General features: G+C 51.2%; 2 protein-coding genes across 17 annotated transcripts in view; one reads left to right on the top strand and one right to left on the bottom strand.

Annotated features, from left to right (window-relative positions):
* Positions 1 to 11,489, bottom strand: part of LOC118093973 (putative cation-transporting ATPase 13A4) — a 43,853-nt gene extending 32,364 nt beyond the window's left edge. For 2 of the 3 annotated variants that reach the window (XR_015949944.1, XM_035133853.3), the window contains exons 1-4: positions 10,577 to 11,489; positions 3,896 to 4,069; positions 2,243 to 2,380; positions 34 to 104 (exon numbers count right to left, since the gene is read on the bottom strand). Coding sequence is in view for 2 of the 3 variants with exons in the window: in XM_035133853.3 (XP_034989744.1) it covers positions 34 to 104; positions 2,243 to 2,380; positions 3,896 to 4,069; positions 10,577 to 10,639 (446 nt within the window). In the remaining variant the exon portion in view is untranslated. The remainder of the gene's footprint in view (positions 1 to 33; positions 105 to 2,242; positions 2,381 to 3,895; positions 4,070 to 10,576) is intronic. The other variant, XM_088669353.1, reaches the window with a different exon arrangement.
* Positions 11,490 to 13,116: 1,627 nt separating this feature from the next.
* OPA1 (OPA1 mitochondrial dynamin like GTPase) overlaps positions 13,117 to 15,395 on the top strand; it is a 58,875-nt gene continuing 56,596 nt past the window's right edge. For all 14 annotated transcript variants that reach the window (XM_088669349.1, XM_035132928.3, XM_088669352.1 and 11 more), the window contains exon 1: positions 13,117 to 13,199. In XM_088669349.1, the coding sequence (XP_088525475.1) occupies positions 13,171 to 13,199 (29 nt within the window). In that variant the 5' untranslated portion in view covers positions 13,117 to 13,170. The remainder of the gene's footprint in view (positions 13,200 to 15,395) is intronic.

The raw sequence follows: 15,395 nt of genomic DNA, 5'->3' as shown, positions 1-15,395 counted from the left end.
CAGGCGGAAGCAGCAGGGCGCAAGGTGACTCACCCGACCTTCACGAACCGCTTGGCAGAAACGTCCCAGGCATATCGGATCTTCTGCACTTGGAGGCACCTTGCCTGGAAAACCAAACAATGGGTGTAAGTGTTGAGGGAGGAAAGCTGCCCTCGCTCTTGGCTGCTCTCCCGTCTGAGAGAAGCTCCAAAGCTGCAGGTGGCTGAGGTGGGATTCGAACGGGGAGCTTCTGGGGCTGCAGGTGAGGCCCTGAGCCACTGCCCACCCCTCGGCCCCAGCTAGCCTTCCTCGCAATACTGAACTCCTCTGCTGAGACATTGTTCCCGGCAGAGTCCAGCTTTCCGTTCAGAAGCCACGAACGGAATTATTTCAGAGTGTTGGGATTCCACCGACTCCCCGCAGCCCCAGCCTCCTTCTGAAACCCATCCCTTGAAGAATGCCACCCTCCAAATCTTGCCAGCCAGCATTGGAGGAGAGTGATGCATAAGAGCATGGGTAGGCAAACTAAGGGCTGGGGGCCGGATCCTGCCCAATCGCCTTCTAAATCCGGCCCACTGGGGAATCAGCGTGTTTTTACATGAGTAGACTGTGTCCTTTTATTTAAAATGCATCTCTGGGTTATTTGTGGGGCATAGGAATTCATTGTTGTTGCTTTTCAAAATATAGTCTGGCCCCCCACAGCGTCTGAGGGACAGTGGACCGGCCCCCTGCTGAAAAAGTTTGCCAACTCCTGCATAAGAGGGTCAGAGCTGGTGGAATATGAAGGCAGTAAAACAGAAGAATAGATGACACTGGCAGGGTGGCAGAAACACCAAGCACAGCCCTCAGCCGGGGGTGGCGTTCCCAGCGCATGGCGTCTCCTGGGATAATTCAGAGGTGCACTTGGCTACGCGGGATGATGGGAGGAGGCTTCTATGGGCAGGGCTAGAGCAGAGAGTGGGAGGAGCCTCTGGTGGGCAGGGCTGAGGGGAGGGGAGGGGCCAAGCAGGTTGCAGGGGAGGGACTCTATCTATAGGGTTGCCCTAGGACAGAGTCGGGATTCAGCTGTGGGAAACAGGGTCCGGGCGGAAATCAATGGAATGTCAAGGGAAAAGCTCAACAAACTTTGTGTCCGGATTTTCACTTTTTGAAATATGGCAAAGCTAGGGCCGTACCACTTGGTAGAGCACCCCCAAGAGGCAGCAAGATTCCCTAGGGGGCCCTTTATTATTATTATTATTATTATTATTATTATTATTATTATTATTATTAATCCTATATAATAAAGTCCCTGTGTCTCTGCGTCCAGTATTCCCTGTGTCCCTGTGTCCGCGCTAATGCGCATGTGCCCCACGGACACAGGGACTGGACGAAGAGGCGGGACGTACACATGTGCGCTCTCTCTCCCCCCCTCAACCCTCTGCCTCCCGTTTCCCGGCGCCGGCGGACCAAGATGGCGGCATTGGGCTCTGGGGCCGCGGCGGCGGGAGCCCGGTCCGGCTCCTGCCGCCGCCGCGGGCCGCAGCCCCGGACCGCAGCCCCGGATCCCGATGCCGCCATCTTGGTCCGCTGCCGCCTCCTCCTGACAACCCTACCTGACCCGTGGGAGGAGCGGCGGGGCCGCGGCCTTCCCTCCCTCTCTGACCTCGGCCGCGGGACACAATGGGAGAGCGATTTTGTTTAATTGCGTTCCCGGCACGCCCTGCGGCCGATCGCAGAAAGGGAGGGAAGGCCGCGGCCCCGTCGCACCTCTAGCGCCCGTTTTCTTAACGGGCTGAATGAGACTAGTAATAATAATAATATACTGACCTATACCCAGAGGTCTCAGGACAGTTCACAGAAAAGATCACAATATATAAAATCAAAATAAGAACAATAACCCAATAACGCCCCCCTCAAAAGAGCCACATTTTAAAAGGGTAAAGGTAAAGGTACCCCTGACCGTTAGGTCCAGTCGCGGACGAATCAGGTCAACCAAAGATCTGGTTAGAGGCAGGGGGCAGCAGGGGGCGCTAGGGGTGTAAATGAGCCTCAGATTTTGAAGAGCTGGTATTGCCAGATCAAGCTCATCAGCTTCGTTGAATTAATTAAAGTAAACCACTGGGGGGGGGTATTGTTTTATTGTATCTGCTCTTTTATTGTATTGTGAAATTGCTTTGTGATGCTTCCTAGGAGACGATTCATAAATGAAATAAAGGAGTAATAATTGGGGGCCCCCGTGTGATGCCGCCATCCAGCCCCTCGGCTCCAGGTTCCCCCTTACTTTCAACTCTGGCCTCGCGATGACCTTGTTCAGGAGAGAGCCTTCGTCAGCCATGAGGGGGTGAGTGGGGTCAAGGCGGCCGAGGGCGGCCACAGAGAGCCAAACTACCTTCTTCCGGGTGTAGACGTGAAATTCATCCTGGAGAAAAGAGAGCAAAAGCCCAAATGACGGGTACTGGAACCGCAGCGCGGGTAATGAGGAGGACCTGGGTGGATCAAAGAGCCAGGATCCTGCCCTGCCTTGCCACAGGCTCGCATCCCCAACCACTTACTGGGGTGAGGCTGGCGCTTCTTGTGGCAAATCCACTTGAGGTTATTCCACAGGTCAGGCAAGTCAGATTTCCGCCTGAATTTACTCTCTACCCCTTTTGAGCAAACTCCATGGGCCCAGGTGCTTATTGGGCCTCTTACACACAAGAGAGGTAAAGCACATAGCTGCCACGCCACCGCCACCACCACCCCCGAAAGAATCCTGCATTAAGAACCTTCTCCTCCCTTGGCCAGACCCCACCGGGAGTCCTGCGTCCAGTTCTGGGCACCACAATTTAAGAAAGATATGGACAAGCTGGAAGGTGTGTAGAGGAGGGGGACCAAGACGATCAAGGGTCTGGAAACTGAGCCTGATGAGGAACGGTTGAAGGAGCTGGAGAAGAGGAGACTGAGAGGACGTACGAGAACCATCTTCAGACAACTGAAGGGCTGTCACATGGAGGAGGGAACAAGTTTGTGTTCTCCTGCTCCGGAGGGTAGGACTCGAACCCATGGCTTCAAGTTACGAGATAGGAGGTGCCAACTCAACATTAGGACAAACCTTTCTGACAGTAAGAGCTGCTTGGCTGTGGAACAGTCTTCCTCGGAAGGTGGTGGGCTCTCCTTCCTTGGAGGTTGGATGGCCATCTGTCATTGCATTGCCAGGGGTTGGACTAGATGAACCTTGAGGGTCCTTTCCAACTCTACAATTCTATGATTCGAAGGGTGCTGGGAATTGTAGCTCCGCAAGAGAGAAACTGCAATTCCCAGGATTATTTGAGGGGACCCGTGTGCTTTAAATTTATGGTGCCTACGCAGCCTCTGAGGTCTGATTTAGCCATTAAAAATGGGGTTTTGATTCAAATAGTTCAAGAAGCTTTCATAACCAACCAGTGGGAGCTGAGTTTGCAAAACACAGGATTGAGAATAAGGCCCTGCCGTTGCCTAGAGCAGTGGTCCTCAACCTTGGGCCTCCAGATGTTTTGAGACTACAATTCCCATCATCCCTGACCACTGGTCCTGCTAGCTTGGGATCATGGGAGTTGTAGGCCAAAAACATCTGGAGGCCCAAGGTTGAGGACCACTGGTAGAGCACTGGTGGGTAGTAGAGCCCCCCCCCCGGGAGGGGTGTTATCTAGGGTGGTACTGGAGGTGCCAGTACCAACTCATTGCTCCCGTTCTGAATTTTATGGTTTCATTATCTTCCTTAGAGGGTCATGCCACCTGCTAATCTGAAGAATGCTTTTTATGGGGTGGAATAGGGCAGTGTGCACTGGGGATGAGTTTATGGAACCAGGGGGACGGCCTGCCCCACCCCCCAAAAAACCCTGAGAACCACTGCCCAAGACCCTTGGGTTTTCCAACTTCCCACTACCAACATTTCCAGAACAAAATCTCCTCCTACTGTGGTGCTAAGCAGGACAACGTCGGCCTCTTCCAAGTCGCAGGGCACGCAGTTGGCCCACACGTCCCACTCGGGCTTCCAGTAGAACAGGAGGAGGAGGCCCCCGCAGGACAGGACGTAGCCAGCGATGCACAGGGCCCTTCGGCACCCTTTAGTCTTGTAGCCAAACATCTCCTGCAGATGAAAGGGCATGAGAAGCATCGTAGGTCAAGTAACTCTCCCCACCTTTCCTGAATCAGCCCCTTTCCTGAATCTCTGCCCACCCAAAACTCACCTGGCTGCATTGCACTCTCTGCCTCCGAGATGCTAATCTAAAAACAGCCCACACCCTCCGAGGCTCTTTAAGAATATGGAGGTGTATGTGGCAAAGGGATTAAAGGCACAAGGTGTACATAGATGCCAGACGCTGGGGCATTTTGTGGAATGATGAGGAGCTTTGGGAATAGAATTTCCAGTCCTATTTAGGATTCTGATAGCTGCTGCTATCTTGGTTTTGGGCATTCAAAGCACCTCCGCCCAACACCTCCACCTACAAGCTCCTTGAATGAAAACCCTAAGGCATGGGTAGGCAAACCAAGCCCCGGGGGCCGGATCTGCCCCAATCGCCTTCTAAATCCGGCCCACGGACGGTCCAGGAATCAGCGTGTTTTGACATGAGTAGAATGTGCCCTTTTATTTAAAATGCATCTCTGGGTTATTTGTGGGGCATAGGAATCTGTTCATTTCCCCCCCCCTCCAAAACATAGTCCAGCCCCCCACAAGGTCTGAGGGATGGTGGACCGGCCCCCTGCTGAAAACGTTTGCTGACCCCTGGCCTAAGGAGAGGTGGCAGGGAGCCTCAGGGTTTGCGATTCCTGGGGGCTGAACTAGATGGCCCACTGGGTCCCTTTCCAACTCTGCCATCCCATGATTCCATTTCATATTTGATCGACCAACCTTGACATTTTTGCCTTGGGTAGGTGCTTCCCGTCCCCTCCCAGGTTCATATGCCATTTTTAATTCTAACCAAGCCCAAGCCATAAGGATTCTGTAGGCTACACCTCCGGAAAAATCACACGAGCTCCTCTCTGATTTGTTTCTGATGGCATCACCAGGTAGAGCTGCACCCCCATTTTCTTAACTGAGTTGTAAACATTGGCATATGTCAATAACAATCGGAGGAAGGCATCCTATTCTTGTATTTTTCCTTTCTGTGATGTATCAAAGTGGAACAAAAATAATAAATTTAAAAATTTAAAAGGAGGAAGGCCTATTTCCTGCATTCTCTGGGCCAAATAAAAAATGCACAGAATCTGCCTGAATCCGCTTCTTTGAGCAGGTGTGTTTCAGACCTCTTGATGGAGGACATGGAGGAGGTTCTAGTTACAGGTAGGTAGCCGTGTTGGTCTGACGTAGTCGAAACAAAATGAAAAAATTCCTTCCAGTAGCACCTTAGAGACCAACTAAGTTTGTCATTGGTATGAGCTTTCGTGTGCATGCACACTTCTTCAGATACCATTCTCTATGGCTCTCCTTTCAGCATGGTTTAGATTTTGTTGTGTTTGCTGTGAGAGATTGACAATAATGTTGATCTTGTTGTTTTGATTAGTAGCCTGTAGGTTGGAAAGGTTAGAGAGTTTTTTGTTTTTCTGTTTTTTTCAGTAACTCCAGTTGAGAGTGGTAAATGGTTTGTTTTTCCTTGCCAGGCTGGGTGAGTTCTGATAGAGTTGTCCAGTACAGAGAGTTCCTCCTTTATTAGCTTCTGCTTAGAGTACAGAACGCCAATCAGATGTTTGAGCAGCTTCTTGCAGAAAGTGTGGCATAGTTTCCTTGCATGTTCAGTAGGATAAGTGGATTGTAGAGGGTTCTTAATTACCATCCTGCCCCTGAAGCAGCTTGGGACGCGGAACAGAAGAACATAGGAAAATGTTCTCCTATGGGCAGCATCCTGTTCTCACAGTGACCGACCTGATGGCCCAATGGGAGAACCACAAGCAGGATCCGGGCACAAGAGCAACCCTCTCTTTCGGCAGTTTCCAGCAACTGGCATTGAGAAGCATCCCTAGCCAATTGGTCCAATCATCTTTTAAAGTTATCCCAGCTGGTGGCCTCTCTCTGTGGAGGCACAACAAAGCCCTAACCCTGGCTAGTAGCCTTCAACAGCCACAAATTTGCCTAATCCTCTTCTCTCTTTTCTTTGGCGACCCTCCTAGCCGAGTCAGATTGTCTCCCATAAACACGGTTTGAACAATGAGTCCGTAAGTGACTGTGGAGGCCAATTCTGGATCCACACGTCTTTCCACAGTGGGGACATTGGTTTCCGTGCGGGAGTTGATGACGGTGAGGGTTTGCCAAGTGTGCCTCTTCTTAGCACGTTTCTCCCTTACGTTCTGAGTTCGAGTGTCTTCAAAGCCCACGACACCTTTGGTAAAGGCTGTTCTCCAATTGGAGAGCTCGCAGGCCAGTGCTTCCCAATTGTTGGTGTTTAAACTACATTTTTTTAAGATTTGCATTGAGACAGTCTTTAAACCTCTTTTGTTCATAAGACACCCAGGCTGGTGGCCATCCCTGCTTCCAGTGGGAGGGAGTTCCAGAGTTTCACTATGTGTAGCACGAAGGAGCACTTTATCTGTCTTCCCCATCACCCCCACAAAACGTTGAGACGGGAACCACAGAAAAATTACAAACCCAGGCTCAGTATCTGCTTATGACTTGGCAAGTGGCGGAGTTTTTGAGAGGCGGAGGCAAATGCCAGCATGAAAGTGACGAATCCCTGATACTCTGCATGGCAGATACTCTTTCTGCTCCTCCTTCCCCAACTGCAACAATCCTGCCACCCTCCATCCTTAACTTGGCCTGCTCTCCGTCCGGCCGCAAAGATGATTAAAACGACCAGAAGGAAACAGTTACGTAATCTGCATCATTCCTTTGGCTCACAGCTTGTGGGCTAAGCACATGCCATGGATTGCTGAGTAATACCAAACCCAGAAAGAAACAACTGCCAAAAACCCACAAACATTTTTAATCCAGTTTTTGCATGAAAGTGTGTGGTCGATGGGTTGGCAGAATGGCCGCCTGCTGTGATTGCAGGACTTCCGTGTTCACCAGAGATCCTCACAGCATGTCTTCAAGGAAAACCAAGTGGGAGTTTAGCCCACGAAATGAGCCACGTCTAAAACTTCAGCAGACACCCGGGGGGGGGGGGCAAGCTTTTTAAGGCCAAGGGCCGTATTGACTCCTGGTCAATCTTCCAAGCAGGCATGGCAAGAGCTGCAGTTCTCACAACAGGCTTCCTTCCAAAAGACTTTCCCATCGGCATTTCTGCTGCACCACTTAAAAATCTCTCTTTTCATTGTTAAATTCAGTTTATGCCACCACCGTCATTAATTACAAAGCACCTAGAGTTTATCTAAGCTTTTGGCACATCCTAAAATATGTCAGTCCCTGCATGCAGGCTTACAAGCTAACAGACGTGACACAAAAGGAAAAAAGAATCAGGAGGGAAGAGGAAAACAGGCACCGGGAGTACTTCTCCACACAGCACATAGTTAAACACATGGGAGATTCTATATCTGACTCATCCAGAATTTGGGACTCTGCGTGGCACTGTGAGGAGCTGTGGTGGTTTAAGGGTTTTCGTGACGGTCCTGGCATTTTCGGGGCACTTGGAAATTATGGTGTAACCTCTGGCCCATCTTGGCCTGCCAGCCTCTTACCCATTACGCCTGCGAGACTGTTTGGGGGCAAGCCATGGCCACCTGCCCCACACGGTGCCATGCGGGTAAGGGCAGGGCTTGGCACCGCTTCTAGAGCACTGGCAGGGCTGTCTTAAGCATATGCAGCGCTGGGGTGCAAAGATTTGCCCAGCGCCCCCCAGTTGCCCAGTCCCAGGTGTGCAGGAGGGTGGAGCCGGCTGGCCACCTTAGCGTCTTGCTGGCTTGCTTGCCCCTGAACTCGCGGCACAGAACCAACCAACGGCCGGGCTCTTCCCCGGACTCAACTCTCGGGCCCTGGACCCTCGGCCTGACACCCCTGAGAGCCTGGTGCCCGGGTGCCCTGCACCCCTAGCGCCTATGGGTAAGGTGGCCCTGAGCACTGGGCAACTAGCTGGTCTTGGGGAGCTTCTGGGGTGCTGCACAAAGCAGGGACCCAGCGCTAAGCAGGAAATGGGGCCTCTGCCATTTTCTTCTGCGGGTGCCAAGTCAGCGCCTGAGCCCTGCTCACTCACCCTGCCCCAAAAGGACACTGCAAGGCTGGCGTTTAAAGGAGCAGCATTTATCTGCCAGCATTTTGCAAGCAAAGCCTAGCGGTTCCCAATCTCTCCCCTCTAGCCCCCGCATGGACAGGTGGAAAGCAGAGGCAGGTGGAAAGCAGGGAGGGTCTGGTACGCAGGCTGAGACCCTACCTGCCTGCAGACTGTCTCGCCAGAGTAGTGCATGCTCTAGTTATCTCCCGCTTGGACTACTGCAATGCGCTCTACGTGGGGCTACCTTTGAAGGTGACCTGGAAACTACTAATCCAGAATGCGGCAGCTAGACTGGTGACTGGGAGCGGCCGCCGAGACCACATAACACCGGTCTTGAAAGACCTACATTGGCTCCCAGTACGTTTCCGAGCACAATTCAAAGTGTTGGTGCTGACCTTTAAAGCCCTAAACGGCCTCGGTCCAGTATACCCAAAGGAGCGTCTCCACCCCCATCGTTCTGCCCGGACACTGAGGTCCAGCACCGAGGGCCTTCTGGCGGTTCCCTCGTTGCGAGAAGCCAAGTTGCAGGGAACCAGGCAGAGGGCCTTCTCGGTAGTGGCGCCCACCTGTGGAACGCCCTCCCATCAGATGTCAAAGAGGAAAACAATTACCAAACTTTTAGAAGACATCTGAAGGCAGCCCTGTTCAGGGAGGCTTTTAATGTTTAATAGATTACTGTGTTTTATTTTTCTGTTGGAAGCCGCCCAGAGTGGCTGGGGAAACCCAGCCAGATGGGCGGGGTATAAATAATAAATTATTATTATTATTATTATTATTATTATTAACTGAGCTCCCACCACCAATCACCTACTCTTCCATTTTAGTGGGGCCAGGTGCCCTTTTTGCTCTCCAAAGCCTTTTAAACTTTTGAAATCTAGCCTTTGATCCTTTGAACCCAATACTCTCCGTTGCTGTTCATCTTCTTTCCGCTTCCTTTTACTGTCTGTTTTTCACTGTTGTTGGAAACGCGGCTTTCCCCCCCAAAATCGGTGGAACCGGCTCAACAGGAGGAGGAGTGGGTGTCCCTGCGGTTGCCAGAGATGAGGATGTACGACTCACAAAATTACTTGATGTTACCGCTTTGGGGAAACAGCCATCTGGGTGAGTCCTGCTGGTTCAGTCGCTTGGAGTGACTCACCCCGGAGGCAGTTAGGGAAGAAAGGCGCCTTTTTGCAAGCATGGCAGCCCTGAGGAGAATCGAGACCTCCGCTCCTGCTCTTTTCATTTTTCAAAACAGAGTTTGTTTCTGAGGACGCTTCATAGTCCACAGAAACACAAGGCTCACGTGACCAGCCGCCTAGGAGAAGATGCAACCCAGCGCATGATCCAGAGGTTTGTACAGGAGAATTGTAGAGTTGGAAGGGACCCTCAAGGGCCATCTAGTCCAACCCCCAGCAATGCAGGAAACATCCAACTGGAGCATCCATGACAGACAGCCATCCGTCTGATTTCAGTGCAGATTCCTGCCTGCAGGTAAATTTGCCCAGGACTGCAGCCATAAGCCCCCTGGCCAACTATTATTATGTGTTGAAAGAGGTCTGGAGAAATTAACCCTTTGAAGGAACTGCTGCTGCTGCTGCTGCTGCTGTGCAAGACAGGATACAGCCAGGAATGGGCAGCAGACGCTGTCTTGCCTATGCAAAGCAGAGCAGAGCTAACACAGGGCGGCTGCTAAGTTAGAAACTTAGTATTCCCAGAAGGGTTTCCATTTGGTTTAGGAGCCTCCATGGGGAAAGGTTTAAGCCGAATGCGTTCCACATATTTAACATAATGTTCTGCGCCACCCCAAATTCTGAGCCGTGAGAGAATCTGGGGTTCAAGGCACTTTTCCTGGGTTCAGTTTCCTTGGAAAGAAAGACCCCGTGGTGTCTTTAGGAGATCTGCTTTTATCTGCACACAGATACAACCTGAGAATAGGATGTAGTGGCTCACAACAGGAACATCCCAACAGATCCGTTAGTCGGTCCCCGCTTTGGGTCCAGCGCAGAGCAAGCAAGTCTCTGTCTCCTGCTCCCAGCTCTGCTCACTCACAACTCTCTGGCTGGAGGCCCTCTTGCAACACGGCTCATTCTTTAGGGATGCTGATGAGGACATCCAGGAGGTCAACTAAGGCCACGGTCTTACAAAGAAAGTGGTCCACCGTCTTCCTCCACTGTCAAACGGCTCTTACTGTCAGAAGGTTCCTCCTGATATTTAATAGGAAACTCCTTTTGTAACTTTAAGCCCTGGGTTCAAGTCCTGCCCACCAGAGCGGGAGGAAACACTTATCAACGAAAAGAAAGCTGGCAAAAGACAGCTTTTCCCTTTCCGTTTCCAAGCTCCCATTGGCTACTTGCTCGCTTCTGTTAGAGGGGGACAAACAGAATGGTAGAGTTGGGAGGGATCCCCGAGGGTCATCTAGCCCAACCCCCTGCAACACACCCAACCCGCTTGCACTTTTAGGGTCCGGTACTCACCATTTCAGCCTCTTCTCCCTCGTTGAGTAGAGCCTGGTGGTTCCCTCCATGTTCCCTCCCCATGGGAAGCTGCCTGCATTGGTCTCCTGAGGCCTCCAAGTATCACCCGGACTCTCTCCAGGGTCACTGTCGCCGCTGCAAGTCTTGCCAGAACACCAGCGATGGGTCATCCCTTATATGCCAAGGAAGCTTGCTACGGACACACCTTTCTCCAGACAGACAGCTCCGCCCCATGGCTTCAGGTAGGATCCACCTGGCCCTCCTCGCCCGTCCTGCTCTGGCATTTGCGTCTGCCTGCTGGAAGATCCTTGGCCCATTCAGAGAGAGCGCTGGCTCGGAGCTCGGCTGCATTCTTCTGCTGGGGACAGGCCAAAAAAGGGGAGTGCTTCACCAGGAGAGATTATGGGATTTCTCTGAGCCGGGCAGCGTGTTTGTCAGAAGCAGAAAAGCAGGTCTTGATTGATCTCCGTCTCTATTTCTGTACGTAGGAACTTTGCCACATGTGGCCAAACGTTGGCAGGGCTCAGCGACCGAGGGAGAGACCCACCCTCCTCAGTGGGGCGAAAGAAGACGGAAAAGGTAGCAGGAGAGGAAGAGGCGGCCTGAGAGAAGTTCATGCAATATGCCTTGCACAGAGAAGGGGGACATAGGAATATTTTTCTCCATCTCTCCTAAGAAGTAGAGCTCATGGGCATCCCATGGGTCGAATGGTGGAAGATTTACTCCTTCACATATGCAGAGTTAAACTGTGGAACTCCTTGCCACAGGAGGCAGAGCTGGCCACCAACTTGGATGGCTTTAAAAGAGGATGAGATGAATTCATGGAGGAGAGAGGTGTCTGTGGCTACGGACCCTGATGGCTCTGCTCTGCCTCCACAGGTGGGGCAGCGATGCTTCTGAATCCCATTACCTGGAATCCACAGGAGAGGAGAGTTGCCTGTAGGATCAGGCCAAAGGAACTCCATTCCGTCTAGGATCCAGTTCTCAGAATGGCCAACCAGATGCTCCAAAAAAAGCAGGATTTCAGAACAATAATATCCTGGTCTCCTACAATCGCAGCTCTTTTGTCAAGGTTTCTTTACTTTATTGCAGGAATCAGATGGTGATTATACATATATATAAATATATATACATGTGTGTGTGTGTGTGTGTGAATGATGGATTTATACAAGCCAGACCATACTATATGCTGAAGGCACTTCCCTTCTGTGTGCCGTGCTTCATAATTCGTATAAATGAATAGGGACAAATGTCAGGTTCTGCACTTAGGCAGGAAGAACCAGATGCACAAATATAGGATGAGGGACACTTGGCTTACTAGCAGTACATGTGAAAAGGATCTTTGGGTCTTGGGACCACAAGCTTCACATGAGTCAACAGGGTGATGGAGCAGCAAGAAAAACTAATGCTATTCTAGGCTGCATCAACAAAAGTTGAGTGTCCAGATCAAGGGAAGTCAGAGTCCCACACTATTCTGCCTCAGTCAGACCACACTTGGAATACTGGGTCCAATTCTGGGCACCACAATTTAACAAGGATGTTGGCAAGCTGGAACATGTGCAGAAGAGGGTGAACAAGATGATCAAGGGTCAAACTGAACATGAGTCACCAGTGTGATGCTGCAGCAAGAAAAGCTAATGCTATTCTAGGCTGCATCAACAAAAGTCTAGTGTCCGGATCAAGAGAAGTCATTGTTGTCATTTAGTCGTGTCCGACTCTTCGTGACCCCATGGACCATAGCACACCAGGCACTCCTGTCTTCCACTGCCTCTCACAGTTTGGTCAAACTCATGTTCGTAGCTTCAAGAACACTGTCCAACCATCTCATCCTCTGTCGTCCCCTTCTCCTCTTTCCCAACATCAGGGTCTTTCCCAGGGAGTCTTCTCTTCTCATGAGGTGGCCAAAGTATTGGAGCCTCAGCTTCAGGATCTGTCCTTCCAGTGAGCACTCAGGGCTGATTTCCTTCAGAATGGAGAGGTTTGATCTTCTTGCAGTCCATGGGACTCTCAAGACTCTCCTCCAGCACCATAATTCAAAAGCATCTATTCTTTGGCGTCATAGAAGAAGGAGAAGTCATAGTGTCCCATAATAATAATAATGATAACAACAATTTTATTATTAACAACTATTATTTATGTTGTTGTTGTTGTTGTTGTTGTTGTTGTTGTTGTTGTTGTTGTTGTTGTTGTTTCCCACTCTCTTCTACCACATGGAAGACGCAGCATGCCCGTTTCCTCCTCGCTCCGGAGGGCAGGACTCGAACCCAGGGCTCCAGGTTGCATGAACGAGGATCCCGCCTTTCCAGCGGTGAGAGGCTCTGCCAGGGGCGGAGCATCAAGCATCACGTGATCCTTCGGGGCGTTGCTTATCCGCCCCTCCCCGCGCCCCGCCCTCTCCGCCTCCCCGTCCGCGGAGTCGCCTCTCTGCGGCTTCGTGAGTCTAGGTCCTGTGGCGCGCGCGGGCGAGGGGGCGGGGTCTCCCGGGCGGAGAGGTGTCACACTCCCAGCGCTCCGCCCGCCTCTTCCGCTTCCCGAGCGGCGGAGTGATTTGGGCGGCGCACCCCGCGGCGGGGCCGAGAGAGAGAGACGCCGGGATGTGGAGGAGCAGCGCCCGCGCCGCCTGGTGAGACGGGGGAGGGGGCGGCCTCCCTGGCAGGGCTGTTGTCGTGGCGCCTCGAGCCAAAGGCCTCAGGCCCAACCTCGGCCGCCATGAAGCGCCTCGCCCGGGCGGCGACCTTGGGGGCCCCACCCCTCCCTCGCCAGGCCTCCCTCGCAGGGGGGGGGGGTGAATGGTTCCCCTGCGCCCCTCCTTCCCTCCCCCTGAGGCGGCTGGAGATGCCTCCCTGGGCCTCCCGCTTGTAGGGGGGGTGTAGCTCTGACTTCCAGAAGACACTTCAAGGCAGCCCTGTTTAGGGAAGCTTCTAATATTTGACGAATTATTGTATTTTAATATTTTAATAAAGGACTAAGAGATTGTGGGGGGGGAGGGCGCTCGTTTAATTTCACTGTGAAGATACAGTGACAATAAAGTATTACTATTTCTATTCTATTTCTATTTTGCTGCAAGTTTCCCAGAGTGGCTGGGGAAACCTAGCCAGATGGGAAGGGTAAAGGTAAAGGGACCCCTGACCATTAGGTCCAGTCGTGACCGACTCTGGGGTTGCGCGCTCATCTCGCATTATTGGCCGAGGGAGCCGGTGTACAGCTTCCAGGTCATGTGGCCAGCATGACAAAGCCGCTTCTGGCAAACCAGAGCAGCACATGGAAACGCCGTTTACCTTCCCGCTGTAGCGGTTCCTATTTATCTACTTGCATTTTGACGTGCTTTCGAACTGCTAGGTTGGCAGGAGCTGGGACCAAGCAACAGGAGCTCACCCCGTCACAGGGATTCGAACCACCGACCTTCTGATCAGCAAGCCCTAGGCTCAGTGGTTTAACCACAGCGCCACCTGGGTCCCAGATGGGAAGGGTATAAATAATAAATTATTATTGAGGATGATGATGATGGAGAATCATGGATAAGAATAATGACTTTATCATTTATACCCCACCCATCGAGCCGCATGCACTTCCTATATGAAGGCGGGGTGTTTTTTTTGCTATTCTTGCGTTATGCATTTTGTGCTTTTACGGTAGAAACCTCCCTGTGATCTTCGGACGAAGGGCGGCATATAAATTTAACAAATGACCATGATAGAGCCATATAATTGAGGAGTTGGAAGGGGCCCCTGGGGGTTCCTCCCAGCCACACCAGTGGATGCCTTCCGTCTATATAGTAATAATAATAATAATAATAATAATAATAATAATTTATTCCCAGCGTCGGAGCATCTGCTTTTCTTGCACCTCTGCAGCAAGGAAGCAGCTGGTCCCAAGTTGCAGTGACATCTTTTTTAGCTTATGCATGATTGAAAGGAACTTTTTGCATTCAGGTGGCCATTGAATCAGGAGTTTTATAAAGACTTTAATCTTGCTGTGATGTTCCTGTAACAGCAAAAGCACATGGCTGTGTTTTTCTCATGTCCGGCCAGCTACACAAGGGCCACGTAGCAGCTTACCTCATTCCTTACTGCTTAGGACCGAACAGTTAGACTTTCGTGTTATAATGTAGGTTTCAGTATTGGTTAGATACTGTACCTTAACCACAATGTAAGTACATGATAACATAGGATGGTCACTTGCATGCTTCTCCATACACATAAGTTGCTGATCACAGGGTTTCACTGAGACTTGGGTGAGGACTCTGAAACATGTGATCTGTGCTCCTGTGGAGGATGCAAGGATGCAGAGGAGACCCTCAGCAGAGAGAGCAATTTCCACAATCCCACATAGTTATTTGTTGGTGCAGCAAGCCTTGCCCTTTGCTCCATTCTCAACATGCACCCTCCCCCCCCCCCCGCCTTGCAACCTGCTACTGAAAATCTTGTTACAGGTAGGTAACAAGATTTATCTGAAGAAGTGTGCATGCACACGAAACCTCATACCTATGACAAACTTAGTTGGTCTCTAAGGTGCTACTGGTAGGAACTTTTTTATTTTTTGTTGGTCTGACGTAGTCGAAACAAAAAATAAAAAAATTCCTTCCAGTAGCACCTTAGAGACCAACTTAAGTTTGTCATAGGTATGAGGTTTCGTGTGCATGCACACTTCTTCAGATAAATCTTGTGTTACCTTTTGGTAGTCAGCAGCTGGTGGTTCAGGGACAGCTGGGGGGGCTCAGAATGGGATGCTGATGTGCAGGGTCTGTTTTGAATAGTTCTGCGGGTGAGATAATCTTGATTAAGGCTGGAACAGCGTTGAACGTGCAAATAAGCTGTTT

The sequence above is a fragment of the Zootoca vivipara genome, chromosome 5 (genome assembly GCF_965207765.1).
Source record: "Zootoca vivipara chromosome 5, rZooViv2.hap1.1, whole genome shotgun sequence".
In the NCBI taxonomy this organism is placed as follows: domain Eukaryota; kingdom Metazoa; phylum Chordata; class Lepidosauria; order Squamata; family Lacertidae; genus Zootoca; species Zootoca vivipara.
Note: the sequence above shows the minus strand (reverse complement) of the source record. Positions and strands in the feature narration are given on the sequence as shown.